The 21,082-nt window shown below is 42.6% G+C and overlaps 1 protein-coding gene across 1 annotated transcript in view; it reads left to right on the top strand.

The window, feature by feature from the left end:
* Positions 1-21,082, top strand: part of LOC148043642 (VPS10 domain-containing receptor SorCS1-like) — a 596,751-nt gene that overhangs the window by 471,211 nt on the left and 104,458 nt on the right. Inside the window, exons 8-9 of the mRNA XM_087726087.1 lie at positions 2,906-2,995; positions 18,008-18,187. Coding sequence (XP_087582213.1) covers positions 2,906-2,995; positions 18,008-18,187 — 270 coding nt within the window. The remainder of the gene's footprint in view (positions 1-2,905; positions 2,996-18,007; positions 18,188-21,082) is intronic.

Raw genomic sequence — 21,082 nt, 5'->3', positions numbered from 1 at the left:
TCAATACATTTCCTCATTTCTTTTCTTTCTAGAACAAGTCTGGTAATTTTTCCTACCATGGAAAATATAGAGAAAACTCTTTATTTGTGATTTCATTCATTGTTTCACACATCCATGATTAATAATAAGGCCTTAATGTACACATAACAGGTTTTATATATTCATAGTTTTGACTTCTAATTTTTTTTGTTTATTTATGGGTAAAAAAGAGACATGCATGGTGTATATTTTTAAGGGCTAAGATTAAATCACCCACTTGTGCATTTGTTCCCACATTCATTATAGCAGAAGGCTGCATGTGGCTTCTTCATTCTTCTCCTGTAGAAGCGTCCTGATCAAATGGTGATAATCATCTCATGCGGTGTGGCTCCTTTGCTTGCACAGCTCTTTCACAACCTTGGTAGAAGGACCTGTTGATTGTATACTATGCTGATTTCCAACTGCTTGTGTCCTAGTCCAGTTGCTATGAACACTCTGTTGGCAATACTGGCACCCAGCAGCATGATTGAGAAATGCCCCCAATGAGATTAGAAAAAAACTGCAGGAGAAGCTGGCATGAGTAATATGAAGCAGACAAAGTGATCCTCTACATCACCAGTTGAAGAAATCATTCTGAGGAAGAAAATCAATTACCATGAGGAAGCCATGTGGAACCTCATAGCTGGACAAACCCAGAAAGATTAAGGAAGCAAAGAAAAAGATACATGAATAGAAGTACAGTTGATTGCTTTTCAAGAAAGAAGGAAGACATAAATCACTATAGGTTCTGAAACCTATACCCCGATTAAATTGTATAAAGGAAAATCCTTAAGTGAAGAGAAGCTGTTACAACCTATACATGGTACAAAGTTAAATTCTGCCAATTTGAATGCATATTAGCTATTTATCTCTGTTTTGGAGTAAAAGTCCCCAAATTTGTCAGAACTGTAAACCAAACCATTCACTGCAAATGATCTGTTGAAAAAGCTAACTCACAGTGGAATAGATTCAAAATATAGTGTTACTTATGCAGCAATAATCAGCATGGGGGGATTCTCAGAAGACTTTCCCTCCTCGATTCAAAATTATTATCTAAAATAGACAAACAAAAACATGCTAATAAGCCTGAAATGTTTTTGGAAGAAAGTGCTTTGGACTGTTCAAACAAAAATCTATAGCATATTCTGCTATAAACACACAGATAAATTGTGGGGGAAAGGTGAAAATACTCTATGTTGGAACTATTAAGCTTAGGATGGGCTGCATTATTATTTGGAATTGTGTGATAGTAGTAACATAGGAAATAATATATATGAAAGGAAGAATAAATTCAACTATGTGTTTTCATATCCTAAAACTAAAGTCCCATAGTCAATGAAGAAATTGAAACAGTTGGGCATTTCAGTAAGACAGCAAAGGTATAGGTAATACAAACAAAGATTTTGGTATGCCCTTCAGAGCCTCCCAATTTCAGTGCATCTGAAGTCAGGAAAATCTCAAACATGCAATATTTGCAAGGAGGTATAGACTATTTTTGAACTATAAGAGAGTGAAAGAGCCAGTTTGGTGTAGTGGTTAAGCCAATAGGTTAGGAATCAGGAGACCGTGAGCTCTGGTATTTCCTTAGGCACAAAATCAGCTGGGTGATCCTTTCTCTCAGCCCTAGGAAGAAGGCAATGGCAATCACTTCCAAAATCTTGCCAGGACACGTCCAGTCAGTCACTAGTAAACATTGAATGGAAGGAAGGAAGGAAGGAAGGAAGGAAGGAAGGAAGGAAGGACACAGACATGGAGGAGAATCTAAACTTCTGCACTTCCATTGTTTTCTATTTTAAGCCTGTAAGCAGCAGCACAAAAATAATACATACCTATTTAAGATGTATAGTTGTCTCACATAGGGCCTAAGTCAGCCTCTGTTCACTTAAAGATGCATTGAAATGTGGAATTTGACCAGAAGTGCTAAACCTTTCCAAGCTTGTGCTATTTCTGTATGTGTAACTTACTACTCCAGCAATTTAGAGAAAATATTTTTAGAGCTGAATTGGGCATTAACTGAGATTGCTCTTAATTACAGTACATTCTTAACATATTTTCACACACACACACACACACACACACACACGATAATGTGCTTTATTTAAGCAAGCTAATACAAATGAAACAAACTTCTAGAATTGTATTTCATGTTCAGTAAGATAGTTATCTCTCCTGTTAATGAATTGTTACAGATATTATTTTTGTTTTGTTTTGTCATTCAGTGTGACTAGAAAAGGATTGATTTTTGCTTTGGCCTCCAGGATTTTGGAAAAGGCAGGCTGTCTCGTGGGTTGTTGCCTGAAGATTATTTCATTTCTGTGGCTTGCTGGAAGAAGTGGTTGGCTGTAGCATGTGTAAATATTACTGTTATACAAATGAAATACTCTATATGGAGGACTTTGGTGTACCTTCTAGAACTCATCAAAATATTAGGGCCCTTAGCCTGGGTTGGGAGAAAAAAAGTTTTTTCCCCAAAGCTGACTAGAGCAGAAAAGATTTTCTCATTGTCTAAATTGGAAATATAATATGTAACATACTATATAACAATACAACATTATTGACTTGAGTACAGTATTACAATTTTTGCCTCTGCAATTGAGGATGCTGAATGCTGCTTCTGAAACCTGCATCTGTAGATTTCCCTTGCTCTTTTTGTCTCCCTTTGTAGTCTGCATAGACTATACTTATTAATGCTATCTTTTTCCATATCTGAATGAGGGCTATTTCATCTCCTGCTGTATCTTCATTGCCATTTTGGAACCATTGTGACATAACTGCATTTCCCTTTATAATGCACCTGTTATTTTCTACATGCCTTAAAAAGGGGAAAAAACAGTGATAATAACATCTCGATTAAAATAATAAGAAAAAGCAATGTTATATGTTGCAGCTGACATCTGGAGGTCGTCCGCATTACTACGTGTCTTACCGCAGAAATACTTTTGCGCAGATGAAACTTCCTAAATATGCTTTGCCAAAGGTAAGTTATCATGGTTCCAATATTCCTATATAATGCTAGGTGATGGACCAGAGGAATTGCAGCTTGTGGCCAGTTTGCTCAGAATTGTTTTAATTAGTGCATGCATCCCTTTATTTTTCAAGAACATGTTGAAGCAGCAAGCAAAATACTGTCTAAGATCGATATTGCAGCTGTTCAATGGCATCAGTTCAAAATGCAGATTGATTTTTTTCAGTTGGTGGAAATTACTAATTAGTATTTCATTTTCATCAATAATGACATTTTGAGGTTTTCTATTAAAAAGTTCGGCCTTCTGATGTGCTGCTAGCTTCCATAATTTATTGTGTTAAATGATTTTTTTTCTTTAGAAAGTATGCTTTTATATGCCTCTATTTTTTTTAAAATAGAAAATTAGCAATGGAGCCTAAAAGAACATGTATTACATGGCCTTTTAAAGAATCTTAGTAAAAAATATCAATCAAGGGGAAGCTTATTTCATTTTTTAAAAAAATCTGTGTTACTTTTTATATAAAAGGAAACAAAATCTCAAGGCTTTTCTTTTTTAAAAATTTGAAGGACAGAAAAAAAGATTGTTAAGGACTTTTGTTCCCCATACAAAATGTTTTGATGCATTGTAACATGATCTGAGAACATAGTTTATGAAATTGCTTGTCAGATTCAAGGTCTGCATTTTTTGATGTGCTGTGACTTAGGTCCATATTACAGGAAATTAAATGAAACTAAGATGTCCAATCATAATGAGATCAATGCTCTTGACTGCAACCATTAGGAATATAGATTTTTAAACTTTCATCCTGCCACTAGATCCTTTTTTCCTATTCTTAATTGGATTTTAAAAGTTATGATTATAAACATTTCAGAATATTTGAACTGAGAGGTTTCAGAAATAAATCTGAAAAATCTGAATTAAGCCACCCGGAGTCCCTCGGGATTGGGCGGCCTATAAATTGAATAAATCCAAATCCAAATAAATCCAAATCACCTTTAAGGGATTCTAGAGTACGCTGAATTCTTAGATACGTCAAATGACATGCGAGGATTTATTCTCTTGAATCACATCATCATGAGACAAGTTTATATTTGTAAGAGATGTTTAAAAATTCATCAAAGCCTTTTGGAGCCAAAAATTGTAATGAATGTAATAAAGGCCATTTAGAAATGCCACAGCGTAGTTTATGCAGACTACTTTCAATAAGACTATTTATAGTGAGATAGTCAAGCTTTTCAAAGTGCTTAATCACCATCTATCCACCATTTCAGGTTTCTGTGAAACCTGTAATACCCAATTACAATATGAGGATATAGTTTTGGGCTTCTTGAGTTGCCTTGCCATTAAAAATAAATGAATCGCTTTAAATGTGGCCCTTTTTGTGTATATCATGCCATAATCCCAATTTGTAAAATCATAATCCAGTAGTCCAAAATCAGTGGCTCAAAGTCTGTGGCCCAAAGTCACCAAGAAGGCTTTCTAGCTAACTGGCTGTCTCTGCTAGACCAAACTGTCTATCACTCTATCATAAATGAGCTATCACTCATATTGAGAAATTATATCAACAATATGTTAAGATTTCCATACTAGAGATAGTATGGTAATCTTAACATATTGTGATATAATCGAAAAGATTCCATATCAGATCCATTCTCTTAAGATTATTTTCAGCCAGTCACTCACATTCAGCCAATTAATCTCACTGGACTGCTGTTAGACTAAAATAAAAATTAATCACATATAAGCCAATTTTTGCTCAGAGAAAAGGCAATATATGCATTCTATTTAATTACACAAACACTCCAAAACATACTTTTCTATAAATTATTTCTATGAATATAATGAATATATTTCAGCAAAAAAAAAATTGTGCAAATTTAAAACTCCTGAAAGATGAATTCTGTGAGACTCCATCCCATAATATATAATCACATGGCAGAGATCGTTTTCAAGCCTTTCAAAAGGCCATTCTCATACCAATTTATGGCATGCATCTTTTACACCTCTAGTTAAAAGTAGTCTCCCTACACTAATATTCCAAGAAAGACAGTAATCTTCAAGGTTACAGTATCTAGTGTCACACAACTCACTTGTTTTGGTTGTCTAAGTGGCACTTTCTAGAATAATACAGACATCATAGAGTGTCTTATCTAGCAATAGGTTCTTTTGCTTTAAAGTAATATTGTGCAACCCATGACCCATGTGGTCATTCTTTCCAGATATAATATAGATTTGTGCCATTTCCCCTTCCTCTGTGAGTCTCAGGAGATCTTCATTAGTGATCTGTTACTCCTTGGCTGTTTTGATAGGACGAGTGGAATAAAGGGAGTGGTAAACTGCATGGAATACTGCACCCTTGCAGTATTCCATGCAGTTCTAGTGTATCCAAAGGGCACCTCCCTCCAGAGAGGGGGAAATCAAGGAAGCAATTTGGATGACTGCAAGCAAGGTAGGGCTGATTAGATGGTATTGATTGATGGTTGATCCCTCTTCCTCACCCATCATCAGTACCATCTAACCAGCCCTACCTTGCTTGCACTCATCCAAATTGCTCCCTTGTTTTTTCTTCACAGGCACTGCTGGTAAGAGTTTTGCTGTCAGCTGATTACGTGCATCACTAGAGGAAAGCAGAATAGAGGGTGGGGATGTGGTCTTCCCTGACCCCCCCCCTCCTCTTGTGGGCTGAGAGAATTTCCCCCTTACCCCCCTTTTATCATTTCTTCATCTCGTCTGTGCTTTTGGTTGCTGTGGATTGTTTGACTATCTATTGCCCCAGGGAGAAGGCGGTTAGCCTGAGACAATACTGGGAGAGAATGGGAGGTGGTTTTTATCTGCTACGATTGCAACCCCACTCCTCTCCCCTTGGCTTGGCCTCCCCTGTTGGGGCATTCTTTCTCCCACTGGACCATTGCCATCACAGGCCCTTTGCTGGTTGAGTTTGGACTCCCCTTGGAATGCGGCTATTGGACCTTTTGGACTGTATTATCATCTATTCCTTTATTTGTATTTTCATCTGCCACGGCCATTGTTGCCTGATGCCGCCTTGGACCTGTTCCTTCGGATAACATCATTGCTGGACGAGTGGGGGTACCTACAGTGTATAGGAGGCTCTCTCCTTTCCTTAACCACCTCAGACTTTTTTGGACTCTTCCAGAATTATTCGCACTTTATTCTAATTAACTTCTAGCGCAATTATAATTTCTTCCTTTCCTTTCATCTTTTTCTTCTTTCTTTGTATGGGTTATGTATGAGGCATGCTTGACATGAGTGAATGTCCCACTTTTTATGATTATATTGTTGTAAATTTGTGTTTTTTAACTTTCTACGTGGGGACTGTTTGCGGGAGTGCATGAGTGTGCGTGATTCGGAGGACCTGTCGGGAATTGCGGGGGCCACGGGGGTGGTTGAGGGGACCAGAGATACGGGAGAGGGTCGGGGTATTGCGGTCGTAACAGGGAGAGGCAGATACGGCGGGGACTTTAGGGCAGGCCATTACCGGGGAAGGAGGGTTCGCTACATTACAGAGATCCCTTCTTCCGGCCCTAGGAGTCCCACTCCAAGACCAGATGGCGCAAGTAGTCAGGACCCTGGTCTCAGGCTGTTGTCGCTAAATGCCAGGTCTGTTGTACATAAAGCACCTCTCGTCCGGGACTTACTTTTAGACGAGAGGGCAGACCTGGCATGTATTACTGAGACCTGGCTGGGCCCAGAGGGAGGAGTCCCCCTTGTAGAACTGTGCCCAGAAGGATTTCAGGTGCTACATCAGCCGAGAGCCCAGGGAAGGGGTGGAGGTGTGGCCGCTGTTATCCGGGAGTCGTTAGTTCCTCGTAGGGTCCCTGCTCCGGAGATTGTCGGGTGTGAGTCTTTGCTGTTAAAGTTGGACCTCAAGGGTCAAGTGGGTCTGCTGCTAACGTACCTGCCTCCCAACAGCGTTGCAGCAGCCCTCCCCTCGCTCCTCGAGTCGGTAGCCGAGCTGGCAATTGAGTTCCCTAGGTTGATGGTCCTGGGGGACTTTAATCTGCCGTCGCTCGGTGAAAACTCTGATGGGGCGCAGGAGTTCATGGCTTCCATGACAGCCATGGGCTTGACCCAAGTAATCCGAGGCCCAACCCATTCAGCGGGACACATGCTTGACCTTGTATTTCTCTCGGAGCAGTGGATGTGTGATCTTGGTCTGAGGGGGAGTGACATCATACCCCTGTCGTGGTCAGACCATTGCCTACTGAGGCTCGACTTCCGGAGGCCAAACCCCCACTGTAGGGAGGAGGAACCGACCAGGTGGTTCCGCCCCAGGCGTCTTATGGAGCCAGCAAGGTTCCAGACAGAGCTTGGGGTTATTCCTGACACTTTCGCCCACAGTCCGGCGGAGACTCTGGCTGCTGCGTGGCACTCGGCAGCGTCAGAGGCCCTCGACCGGATTGCGCCACTGCGGCTCCTCCGAGGCGGCGGATCCCGGAGACCTCCTTGGTTCACCGAGGAGCTCCGGGAGATGAAGCGCCGGAGGAGATGCCTAGAGCACCGTTGGAGGTCCGATAAGTCCGCATCGAACCGAGCAATGGTAACCACCTGCACCAGGGAATATACTAGGGCACTTAGGGCAGCTAAAAGATCATATATAGCCTCCCTGGTCGCATCCGCTGAGTCCCGCCCAGCCGCCCTGTTTAGGATAACCCGCTCCCTATTGAACAGAAGGGAGACGGGGGAACCCTTGCAGGGCAGAGCTGAAGAATATGCCCAATTCTTAGCGGACAAAATTGCTCGGTTTCGGGCGGACTTGGACTCCACACCTGCAGTTCCAGCCGAGGCACAGGGGGACCAAGTAGAACAGCTCTGGGTTGAGTTTCAGGAAGTTACCCCCGGGGATGTGGACAAGGCCATGAGAGCTGTAAGTTCCTCCACCTGTGCTTTGGATCCGTGTCCCTCATGGCTGGTTTCTAACTGCAGTGAGGTGACACGAGGCTGGATCCAGGCGGTTGTAACCGCCTCCCTTCGGGAGGGGAACTTCCCCGCCACACTGAAAGCGGCGGTGGTGAGACCCCTCCTGAAGAAACCATCCTTGGATCCAGCTGCCCTTAACAACTATCGCCCGGTCTCCAACCTCCCCTTTTTGGGGAAGGTTGTTGAGAAGGTGGTGGCCTTTCAGCTCCAACGGTCCTTGGAGGAAGCAGACTATCTAGACCCCTTCCAGTCAGGCTTCAGACCCGGTTACAGCACAGAAACCGCTTTGGTCGCATTGATGGATGATCTTTGGAGAGCCAGAGATGAAGGACATCCCTCCATCCTGGTCCTCCTTGACCTCTCAGCGGCTTTCGATACCATCGACCATGGTATCCTTCTGCGACGACTGCGGGAGGTGGGAGTGGGAGGCACCGTATTACGGTGGTTCTCCTCCTACCTCTCGGACAGGTCGCAGTCGGTGTTAGTGGGAGGGCAGAGATCGTCCCCAAGGCCCCTAAAATATGGGGTGCCGCAGGGTTCGGTCTTATCCCCCCTACTATTCAACATCTACATGAAACCGCTGGGGGAGATCATCCGCAGGCACGGGATCAGATACCATCAATATGCGGACGATACTCAATTGTATCTGTCCGCCCCGTGCCAAATCAATGAAGCGGTGGACGTGATGGGCCGGGGGCTTGAAGCCGTTATGGACTGGATGAGGATTAACAAGCTTGTGCTCAACCCGGAAAAGACCGAGTGGCTGTTGTGTTTTCCTCCCAAAGATTTGACCAATAATCCAACACTCAGGCTGGGGGGTCAAATTTTACACCCCTCAGAGAGGGTTCGCAACTTGGGAGTCCTCCTGGATCCACAGCTGTCATTCGACCACCATATAGCGGCTGTGACCAGGGGGGCATTCGCCCAGGTACGCCTGGTGCGCCAGTTGCGACCCTACCTGAATCGGGAGGCCCTCACAACAGTCACTCGGGCCCTTGTGACCTCTAGGCTGGAATACTGCAACGTGCTCTACATGGGGCTGCCCTTGAGGAGCATCCGGCGACTTCAGTTAGTGCAGAACGCAGCCGCGCGAGTGATTGCGGGTGTACCTCGATTCACCCGCATTACACCTATCCTCCGCGAGCTGCGCTGGCTACCTGTCGATCTCCGGATGCGCTTCAAGGTGCTATTGATCACCCATAAAGCCCTACATGGCAGTGGATCTGGATACTTGAGAGACCGCCTTCTGCCAATTACCTCCCTACGACCTATAAGATCTCATAGATTAGGCTTCCTCCGTATTCCATCGGCCAGCCAGTGTCGGCTGGCAACTACAAGGAGGAGGGCCTTCTCAGCAGTGGCCCCGACCCTTTGGAACGAGCTCCCCGTAGAGATTCGTACTCTCTCCACCGTCCAGGCCTTCCGCATAGCCTTGAAGAACTGGCTCGCCCGTCAGGCCTGGGGATAAGGACTGTTACCCCGCCCGAATGTAGTATGCATGTTGTTTGCTATTTTATTATGTGTTGTAATCTCAATGTTGTATTCCCCCTTCCCTTGGTTTTCTGTGAGCCGCCCTGAGTCCCCTCAGGGAAAAGGGCGGCCTACAAATACAAATAAAACCTAAAAAAAAACCTAAACCTTCCTATGCACCATGTAACCTACTGGCTTCAGGAGGAAGCTCTTTGGTATTATATTTACTTGAAATTAAATGACTTACATTATGAGCCAAAGTGGCCAGAAAACAAAATCATGCATTGTTTTCTGTAGATCTCTTTCCCTCAACTTTCCTTTCAGATGACAATAGTTATATTCTGAAATAATGAGTTTACTGATGAAAGGAAATGTTAGACATGTTCTTGCTTGCAAATTCTTCATAAACCCTTTTTCTAAATACAAAGATAAGTAATTTTGAGGTTTTTAATTTGGTACATGTTACTTTACCTAATGGGTTGTGTTGATTTGTTGGGAGGGTTTAAAAATGTTGATCTTCTTGAAAAGGCTGTTGTTTAGAATATCTGGAATTTAAATTTACAAAGAATAAAGACAGTAAAAGGAACCAAAAGGAAGGGCAAAACATTCCCCATGTGACATAGACAAGGTGGTATAATTTTATGCCTCCTTATGCTGGCCTATAATAACTTAAAGTATCTTTTTCCCTCTTTGCGGATGAGCATTTATTAGCTAATATAATTCATTATAGAAGTAATTTTAACTAAATATTTCCTAAGCAACTTTTTCTGAAGTAGGATATTGCTTTCCCTAACTAGCCCCAAGAGTCCCTCTCTGTCACCTTGTTCAAGGAGCAGACAATGTTAAATCCACCTGCAGGGTAATATTTAAGGCCACGAGGTGCTTCATTACAAGCTTACACAACTTCAAAGGATGAGCAGCTAAATCTGTATGCGCGGAGACACAGTGAGAAAAGCGTGTTTAGGATGCTATTATCAAAGCAGGTGGCTGCCTTTATTAAAAATGAACAAAGCACAACACAGTCAAAAGGAAATGAAACAAGCACGGCCTTTTATGGGTAGAGAGTCTTTAATCTCTTTCAGCGCAATTACTTTCTCCAAATAAAATCAATGCTCTAAAGGGTTCTTAGCACCATAGCAGCTTATGGGACTTTAGTATAGAATTTTAGTACTGAGAAAAAGTAACTTTATCACTGGATTCCTTGCCTTGATGTTTCTACTGGTTTAAGTAAAAGGAAATAGTAAAATAGGATGCCTTTCATGTGATCATAGTGAAATAATTATTCTAGGCATTAGGCAGCAGCATTTGAAAATGCCGACTTGCAAACCTCATCAAGATTATCATGCATAATAGCTGCTGTCAATGGATGTTGGGTATTATCATTCATTTAGTCCATGCACATTTGGATTAAGAATGATAAGCATATAAAGAGGTCTATTTGGTGCCAGGTTCATTGGCATTTAGGCATGCCTATCATTCTCAAACCATAAAAAACATCAAAAAATTTAGCATCTGGATAAATTTAGTGTCAGCTCTTGCTACTGTACAATTAATAAAGTTGTACAGACATAATTCAATAGAAAGATTCAAAGAAAGAATTAAAGGAAAATAATTCTAGCCGAGCTGAAGACCATCTCAGGGATTCAATACTCATCTGTGTTTTGCCAGCATTTTCTGGCAAAAGTAGTTATATTTATACTAATACATCAGCTTACACTATCTGACAAATATATGATTTTCTGTTGAAGATGTTGGATAGGTGCAAAATGTTTAATTACTAACACTGGCTGTTTTAAGTTTTTGAGAAATGTTTCTATAAATATTTGGATTCTGATTCACTGTATTTAGTTTGAAAATAATTTGAAAATTGCACTGAGAAATCAAATATTGGTTATTATCACAATTTTTGGGACTACGTCAAATTTAGAAGTGTCCTTCTACCACTAAATATCTATTGCTGATTAAGTAAACTCCTGGAACAAATTTATTTATTGCAACATTGCCAGCCATCTTCCCCCCCCCCCCAAAGTCTATTTGGGTTGAAACATTTAATCAGAAAGACTAACAATCCCCTGGCTTTCTTATACAATCAGTATATTATGCAAAGTAGCTATTTTCCAAGGAAACATAGCTAAATGTCTACAGATAAAAATAAATAATAACTGTTTGATAGCCTTTACATCAAGTTGTTTGTCTTTAAGTTGATAATATCAATAAAATACCATGTTTTAACTGACTTTTTTTAAAAAAAATGATGTTAGACTGCTTAGAAAAAAAAACATTCCAAATTAGTTTTATACAGTAATTTAGTGACAGCGTGGGATAAGAAAGTAGGTTAGTTTGGAGAGGGAGGGAGGGAGAAAGAGAGAGAAAACAAGGGACATTTTCTGTAATTATGGAAAGAATCAGTGGTTTTCATTCATTTTTAATCAAATTATCAGGGCAACAGAAATTAGTCTCCTACGGAAGAAAAGTGAAAAAGGAGAGGTTTTTTTCTGAAAAATAAACTCTCAAAAGTAACCCACAGTTTCAACAGCTATATTAATTATATCCTAGATTGCCTTCATTAAATTTTCAAAAAGTTTACTTTCCCCATATCAACTGAGCAAAGGGGAACTTGCAATTTCATGGTGATTCAGAAAGCGCTAGCCTTTAGTTCTTTTCATATGCCCAATTCAAATGATGCACATAATATTGTGCTTTGTTTCTCTTTAGGAAAGTACAAAGGTCAGATAAATGTGCTGCATACTAATGTGAACTGTCCTTCAGTGTTGAGGGTGGGATATTTTCAGGGCTAGCAAAGCCACATTTTTCCAGGCAGACTTAAAACAAAGCCGTCATGATTGTTGTCAGGATGGAGGCTGGGGGATACACCAATTAGACTTGAACCTGCTCCTTCTTCCTTTCTTTTTTGCCTTTTATCTCCCTCTCCCAGCCTTCTCTTCTGCTTAACTCTTCTATGTCAGTGGGAAACATGTTTCATGGCATGATTTGCCCAGCAGAAACAACAGACAAATTGTTGAATCTGACAGAAAGAATAAGGGCGTTATTATGTAGTGCACTTGAGTAGCAGTTGTTGTCCATGACAAGTTTGCTGACAATTCTTTAGCCTAGTAAAGTATAGACTGAAAAAAGAAGTAGAATGGTGGAAAGAGTGGCAGATAAGCAATGTACACTCACAGCCACCAGGAATACTAAGTACTGCTTCTCAAGACTACTTGAATATGCCAAAAGTGAGAGAAAGAACTTCGTTATCTGTACAGTAGAGCCACAAAACTCTGCAACTGTGAGACTGTTTTCTCCATGCTTTGTCACTATTTTCTAATTGCAAATATAAGATCTTAACAGAGTTGGAGCCAATTAAAATACTGTTTTATCTAATTCAACCTCACATCCTGCTAACCACTACACAAAGATGCCCCGTTAACTGTATTTAAAGGACAGATCCTCATGATATTCTTTGTCTTTTCCCCAGCCCAGCACAGAGGCAGTTTGAATATATCTTTAGTTTTTTTGTCAACAGTTGTCTTTCACCTTTTGATGTTGTTTTGCTAACAATTTAGAACTTAGCCTTAGAATAACTTTATTATCTCTTTAAATGTACATTGATTGGCATACATTAAAATGAAATTTTGTTGCATACAGCTCTCAAAGGGTCACCATCTCTAATATATACCACATAAATATGACAAAAATATAAGTAAATAAACACAGTCTAGTTCAAATGTATAAATGTACATGAGAAAAATGAATCTTGCGAGTTTACCAGACGGATGGCACAAAGGAAACAAAGCTGTTACAGAATCATGTAGTCCTACTAGAAATACTTTGAAACCTCCTTCCAGAGGCAAGCAACAGAAACAGACCATAAAGCAGGTGTGTGGGGTCTCTAACAATGTTTGGTTTGTTTGTTTGTTTATTATATTTATATGCTGCCCTTTTCCCCCGAAGGGGACTCAGGGCGGCTCACAACTCAAACCAGGGAAGGGGGATACAGACAAAAATTAAAAAACGACACATAACAATGCATAATTTAAAACACACGACAGTCATACCATTCGAGACGGGGGCAACAGCTCTTTAGCCCCAGGCCTGTCGGAACAGCCAGGTTTTAAGGGCTATGTAGAAGGCCTGGAGGGTGGTGAGGGTTCGAATCTCCACGGGGAGTTCGTTCCAGAGGGTCGGAGCAGCCACAGAGGCTCTCCTCCGGGTAATCGCCAGTCGACACTGGCCGGCGGATGGAATTTGGAGGAGGCCTAATCTGTGGGATCTAATCAGTCTAGTGGAGGTAATTGGCAGCAGGCGGTCTCTCAAGTACCCAGGTCCAATACCATGAAGGGCTTTATAAGTGACGACTAGCGCCTTAAAGCGTATCCGGAGACCAATAGGCAGCCAGTGCAGCTCGCGGAGGATAGGTGCACCCACGATCACTCGCGCGGCTGCATTCTGGACAAGCTGGAATCTCCGAATGCTCTTCAAGGGCTGCCCCATGTAGAGCATGTTGCAGTAGTCCAGTCTAGAGGTCACAAGGGCGCGAGTGACTGTTGTGAGGGCCTCCTGGTTCAGGTAGGGACGCAACTGGTGCACCAGGCGAACCTGGGCAAATGCCCCCCTGGTCACAGCCGACAAGTGGTGTTCAAAAGTCAGCTGTGGGTCCAGGAGGACTCCCAAATTGTGAACCCTGTTTGTTTGACACCCCAGCCTGAGAGATGGAACACTTGGCCAATTAGTAGGAGGTAAAGACACCAGCCACTTGGTCTTATCTGGATTGAGTACAAGCTTGTTAACCCCCATCCAGTCCCTAACAGCCTCGAGGCACTGGCACATCACGTCAATTGCTTCACTGAGTTGGCACGGGGTGGACAGATACAGCTGTGTATCGTCTGCATACTATACTGATGGTATTTTATCCCGTGCCATCGAATGATCTCACCCAGCGGCTTCATGTAGATATTAAACAGGAGGGGGGAACAGGACCGAACCCTGCGGCACCCCATAATTCAGGGGCCTAGGGATCGATCTCTGCCCTCCGACCAACACTGACTGCGACCTGTCCGAGAGGTAAGAGGAGAACCACCGTAGAACAGTGCCTCCCACCCCCACCTCTCGCAGTCGTCGCAGAAGGATACCATGGTCGATGGTATTGAAAGCCGCTGAGAGGTCAAGGAGCACTAGGACGGAGGCATAACCTCCATCCCTGGCTCTCCAGAGATCATCGATCAATGCGACCAAAGCGGTTTCCGTGCTGTAGCCAGGCCTAAATCCCGACTGGAAGGGATCTAGATAATCGGTTTCCTCCAAGGACCACCGAAGCTGAAAGGCTACCACCTTCTCAACAACCTTCCCCACAAAGGGGAGGTTGGAGACTGGACGATAGTTGTTTAAGACGGCTGGATCCAAAGATGGCTTCTTCAGAAGGGGTCTCACCACCACCGCCTTTAGAGTGGGGGGAAAGAACCCCTCCCGAAGGGAGGCGGTAACAACTGCCTGGATCCAGCCCCGTGTCACCTCCCTGCTGTTAGCGACCAGCCAGGAGGGGCACAGGTCCAGTACACATGTGGAGGCACTTACAGCTCCTATGGCCTTGTCCATGTCCTCAGGGGTAACAGCTTGAAAATCAATTCAGTGATGTCCTGCCAGAGTCTCCCCTGGTGCCTCAGCTGGCTCTGCGCAATTGGAGTCCAGGTCCGTCCGAAGCCAAGCAACTTTATCCGCGAGGAATTGGACGTAATCCTCAGCTCTGCCTTGCAAAGGATCGCTCGTATCCCTCCTATTTAGGAGGGAACGGGTTATCCTGAACAAGGTGGCTGGGCGCGACTCAGCGGAAGCAATCAGAGAGGCAATGTGTGTTCTTTTGGTCGTCCTAATTGCCCGAAGGTAGGCTCTGATGCTGGATGTTAAAAGCGCTCGGTCTGACTCAGACTTACTGGATCTCCATCGTTGCTCTAGGCGTCTCTTTCGGCGCTTCATCTCCCAGAGTTCCTCAGTAAACCAAGGAGCCCTCCTGGATCCACTGCCTCGGATCGGCCGTAAAGGCGCAATCCGGTTAAGAGCCCCTGCCGCTGCTGAATTCCAAGCAGCAACCAGAGTCTCCGCCGGACTGTGGGCGAGGGTATCAGGAACAACGCCAAGCTCCGTCTGAAAGCCCAAAGGGTCCATAAGTCGCCTGGGGTGGAACCACCTAATCGGTTCCTCCTCCCTACAGTGGGGGTTTGGTCTCCGAAAGTCAAGCCTCAGTAGGTAGTGGTCTGACCATGACAGGGGTAAGATCTCGCTACCCCTCAAACCAAGATCACAACTCCACTGCTCTGAGAGGAATACGAGGTCGAGCATGTGACCCGCCGAGTGAGTCGGGCCACGAATTACTTGGGTCAAGCCCATGGCTGTCATGGAAGCCATGAACTCCTGCGCTCCATCAGAGTGTTCACCGAGCGAAGGCAGATTGAAATCCCCCAGAACCATAAGCCTGGGAAACTCAATTGCCAGCTCGGCTACTGACTCGAGGAGCAAGGGGAGGGCTGCTGCAATGCTGTTGGGAGGCAGGTACATTAACAGCAAGCCCACTTGACCCTTGAGGTCCAACTTCACCAGCAGGGACTCACACCCGACAAGCTCCGGAGCAGGGATCCTACGAGGTACTAGAGACTCTCGCATAACAATAGCCACACCCCCACCCCTTTTCTGGGATCGCAGCTGATGAAGCACCTGAAAACCCTCTGGGCACATCTCTACGAGGGGGACTCCTCCCTCCGGGCCCAGCCAGGTTTCAGTAATACATGCCAGGTCTGCCCTCTCGTCTAAAATTAGGTCCCGGACGAGGGGAGCCTTGTGAACTACAGACCTTTGAGCTATAAACACATAGAGCTTATAAACAGTAATCCTAAATAACAGATTCAGGATTCAAGCTTCCTATAATCTTTTTGGCTGTTCTTACCACTCTCTGTACGGACTTTCTATCTGAGCCACTGCTACAACTAAACCAAACAATGATGTTTTTTATTAAACACTCACAGTCGTGCCTATATATATATATATATATATATATATATATATATATATATATATATATATATATATATATATATATATATATATATATATATATATATATATATATATATATATATATATATATATATAGTGTCTTCTGATATAGTCAATGATGTGGTCAGGATTTTGCAATTGGTCAGATCTCATTAACCATTTTAGGTTGCTGAGGACTTACCTCCCTTCCCAATTCAACAATTTCCAGACCTATTCTGCATTTGGCAATAGGAGATTCTGATTCTTTCAAACAAGACTGTCCCTCTGTACTGCCTTTAATCACCCAAAGCTGATCCATGGGATTATGAGATTTCAAGAAGAAAGAGATAGTTTTCCCCACTTTTATTATCAGTTCTGACAAATATTCCCAGGATAGCAGGTGGCACGAGAAGAAGAAAGGCAACTGCTTATCTAGCAGTTCTTTGATCTGATGGATTAACCATGGAATCAGAATCTTGCAGGTAAATTTAATCTCCTCTTCACCAGCACCTGTCAGGAAGCTCCCCACCCCCCAGGACACGACAAGCACTTGGGAAGAAACACCATGAAGCAAGTGAGTTTCCATTCTACAGGACTCCCATCTGGTTACAAATTAGGTTCATCCCGTTAGCTTCTGAGCACAAACTCAACCAAGTGCAGAATGTACATTGCCTCTGCTCATTAAGGATAAGCAGACTTTCATCTGCTCTTTCTGGTTCAGGCAATGCATCTCCAGTCTCCCAGCAACATGAATGCAGGATTATCGCTCTGAGGGTTTTTTAATTCTTTGATTGCATTCAGAATCTTGAGAAGTATAATCTATGCCTGATGGTTTTGGCTCATTTTATGATGAGGCCTATTCTCTATGTCTTTGCCATAGACTACTGATCATGTAGGTTTGGTAACCTTTACTTCAAATATTCAATCATAGTACAGAGATACATAGCACTGCCTGTCAAAGACACAGTTGTTAAAATAAAAAAATTGATATGTATATACATACATATCTGTAAAAAGCAGGTATGGACTAATTAAAAATGGAGAAAGTAGACTTGTATTTTGAATGATAACAAGATAATGCCACATTGTGAAGTTCTTAGGAACTTTTCAAAAAAGAATGTTTATGAGTAACAGTAGTATAGGAAATTAAATGAAATGCACTGCAATTAAATTCCACAGCTGTGGTGTAAAGCAACATCAAGTTTATGAAGGCTGTAATTTACTCTCAACTTTAAATACAATAGATTGGAATTTTTTTAAAAAAATCCCCATCCATAATGCAACAAGAGTCTTAAATGTAAAATTTGACATTTTGTGTAATAAATACACTCATTTTCATTACTGCTGTACAATACGATGACTAATATAAATGCTCACTTAATGTGATCTCATTTCATTATAACTCTGCATATATTAGCAGAACAAAGAATCTGTAAAGTATGGATGTGCGCATGCAAGTAAATTGGTTTGGATTTCTGATTAGATTCCATAATGATTGTGAGTTTGGCTTCCAGAGGATTACCCTGCCTTGTCCTTGGAACAGTGACAAATGAAATGCCAACCATAATGTCTTTCCTTGCTTTCTCCCTCAGGACATGCATGTTATCAGCACTGATGAGAATCAAGTGTTTGCTGCAGTTCAGGAATGGAACCAGAATGATACATACAACCTTTACATCTCTGATACCCAGGGGATTTACTTTACCCTGGCTTTAGAAAATGTCAAAAGTAGTCAAGATCTAGAAGGCAATGTGATGATAGACCTGTATGAGGTATGTGAAAACAGTACATATTTTCATGTCATGAAAATCATTAGCTAAGGTTGAAATGTCCTTGATTTGTAACTGGAAATTTAATTGGATGTGTAATGTAATCTCTACATGAGGAAGGAATATACAACAATAATATTTCCCCAGAGTTACATTTATCTTTGCAGTCAGTATTATATATCAATATTGGATATCAGTGCACAATTGTAGTAATGATGTTGATTTGTACATCTATAGATAACTTGGTTTCATCAGCAGTCACCTCTACCTTCACCTCTAAGACAGGACAAAAGCACATTCCGATCAGTTGCATTTAACTGCCGAATATGGGCAGCTCTTAAATATGTAGATTTGCATGAAGTGATTTCTACACAGTTATGAAATTTCTTCACCTAAAACAGAAGTGGGCAATGCTTTCATGTGTTGAAAGCAACACAGTGGTGGGTCAGAAATGTATGTGCATATTCATAGGCACACACAAGCAAACAGTTACCACCTACCTTATTACTTAAGTGTTACACGGATTCTCTTCTCACATCTGCATGAGATACTGGCATGGATCTAACTGAGCAAGGGACCATGTTTCATAGTTCAGACACTGAACTATTCTCACCCAGAATTTTTTCAAAGAAAAGCCGTACTTGAATTCACCTACATACACAATAAAGACTATCACTGTATTTTCCCCACCAACCTAGTATTTGAGAAGATAAGGTCACTATCTCTCTTCCATACTTTGGTGAACATTAAAGAAATTTTGGTTGACTGATTGTCTTGACATCCTATTTTGAGCATCTATAAATAGTAAGCACTTGGTAAACCTGCAGAAAGCCTTAAAGGTCAGTGTTTAAAAGCAGACAAGTATGGGTGAATAAGCAGGGTATTTCTTGATTACAGTGAGGAAAATTTCTTTCACAACAATATATTAATCCCCCATGCACTTTGGCAAGTTGTTGAAAACCTGTTGTCTTCTATTACCATCAGATTAAGGAGTGGTTCCGCTGCATTATGTAAAGATGTCCTATAGCTCAGAGGGAGAGGGAGGGAGAAGAAAAGATCGAAAAAAGCCTCTGTTTTATTAAGCTGACATTCATAGCAGTCTGGATTGAAATTGATGTGATCGGACTAGTCATGTTGCATCTGTTGATTGCCTAGATAGAAGGAATATTGGCTGACATTGAACTTGGCAGAAACCATTTCCTTCACTCTGATTGCTCTGGCCAATTGCTAGGATTGCTATGAATGATGAGCATTTAAGAATAAATGAAGACAAAGAACAGGAGAAAAATAATCAGTTGATAAAGTAGGAAGAGATAGGAAATAAATATATGTGTAAGAGTTATAAAAGACTACATGGGTGGTTTATTTATTTAATTCTTTACATTTTGTTCTTCTTGACTATCTGTTGAATATTTGAATGAATATTGTGATTTATAATGAGCCATTCCATTAAATTTATTCTGTCATTTTCACAAGTGAGGCACACATGGGTAGGGATGCTGCTTTTTAATCATTTTGAAACATACCAGACAAGTGTGTGAGGATGTTTGTTACAGATGTGGCTGGGTATCAGGGGTGGATTCCTGCCAGTTCTAACCTCTTCTATAGAAGAGGTTCCACAAAACTACGGTGCCATTTAGAACCGGTTCCAGCATCCCCCCCCCGTCCACACCACTCTTGCCCCACCCACCGCTCACTGATTGGCTGGCTCACCAATCACCCCACCCACTTCTAAGAGTCCTATCTAAACCTTAAAGTCTTAAAGCTGTCAAGTTTGAACACCCATGGGGTTTTTTTTCTAAAGGGTTAGGTGTGCAAGGGTCTTGTAACTTGACAGCTTTAAGACTTGCACACTTCAATGCCAGAGTTTCTAAGCCAACATGACTGGAGGAGGAATTCTGGGAGTTGAAGTCCACAAGTCTTAAAGCTGTCAAGTTTGAACAACCCTGGGTTTTTTTTTTCTAAAGGTTTAGGGGTGCAAGGGTCTGAGCCAACATTTTGGTTGCTAAGCAAGAGTGTTGTTAAGTGAGTTTCACCACATTTTACAATTTGGCCACACCCACCCAGTTGCATGACTGCCAAACCACTCCCACTCGGTCACAGGGCTGGCAAGCCACTCTCACCCAGTCACATGGCCGGCAAGCCACTCCCACAAAGCAGGCCACACCTACAGAAGAGGTTGTAAAAAAATTTGAAACCCACCACTGCTGGGTATACTGCAGGGGTGGGTTCCTCCCGGATCGCCCTGGTTTGCGCGAACTGGATGGTCAGTGAACCCGGAAGTAATTAACCTCTGGGAACGCCGATACCACTCCTGGCCCCTGTTGCTGGGTGCCTGCAAGGTTTTTCTTTTTAAAAAATGCCTCTCCGGATGATCTTGAAAACCTGCAAGGTTGCTTTGGAAGGGGACAGATGGGCAGCATTTTCCCCTGCCCCCCTCCCTGGGTGCCTGCAGCCTCAGAGCCTGCAGCCTTAAAGCAAGCCTTTGCACGGTAAAGAAAATCTCACGAGCGAGAGAAGTTCTTAATTGCCTTTACTGTGCAAGTTGCAGAAGGCTCCGAGGCTGCAGGCAACCAGGATGGGGTGGGGGGAATGCTGCCTGTCTTCCCCCTCCCAAAGCAACCTCACAGGTTTTCAAGATCGTCTGCAGAGGCGTTTTTAAAAAGAAAATGGTGTTCTTGGGAGGGGGAATGGCTGCACTCAGAGGAGCCGGCGGGTTGCGTTCCTGGTTCTAGGGATTCCCCCCCCCCAAAAAAAAGACCAGCTGCCCATCTCTCCAAATCTTGTGGCTTTTCAGGATTTTCTTTAAAAAAAATGCCTCTGGATGATCTTGAAAACCTGCAAGGTTGCTTTGGAAGGGGACAGATGGGCAACATTTCCCCCTGCCCCCCTCCCTGG

This window comes from Thamnophis sirtalis, unplaced genomic scaffold, assembly GCF_051295495.1.
Source record: "Thamnophis sirtalis isolate CommonGarterSnake01/CBP01778 unplaced genomic scaffold, rThaSir2_p1.2 scaffold_11, whole genome shotgun sequence".
Taxonomy (NCBI): Eukaryota; Metazoa; Chordata; class Lepidosauria; order Squamata; family Natricidae; genus Thamnophis; species Thamnophis sirtalis.
Note: the sequence above shows the minus strand (reverse complement) of the source record. Positions and strands in the feature narration are given on the sequence as shown.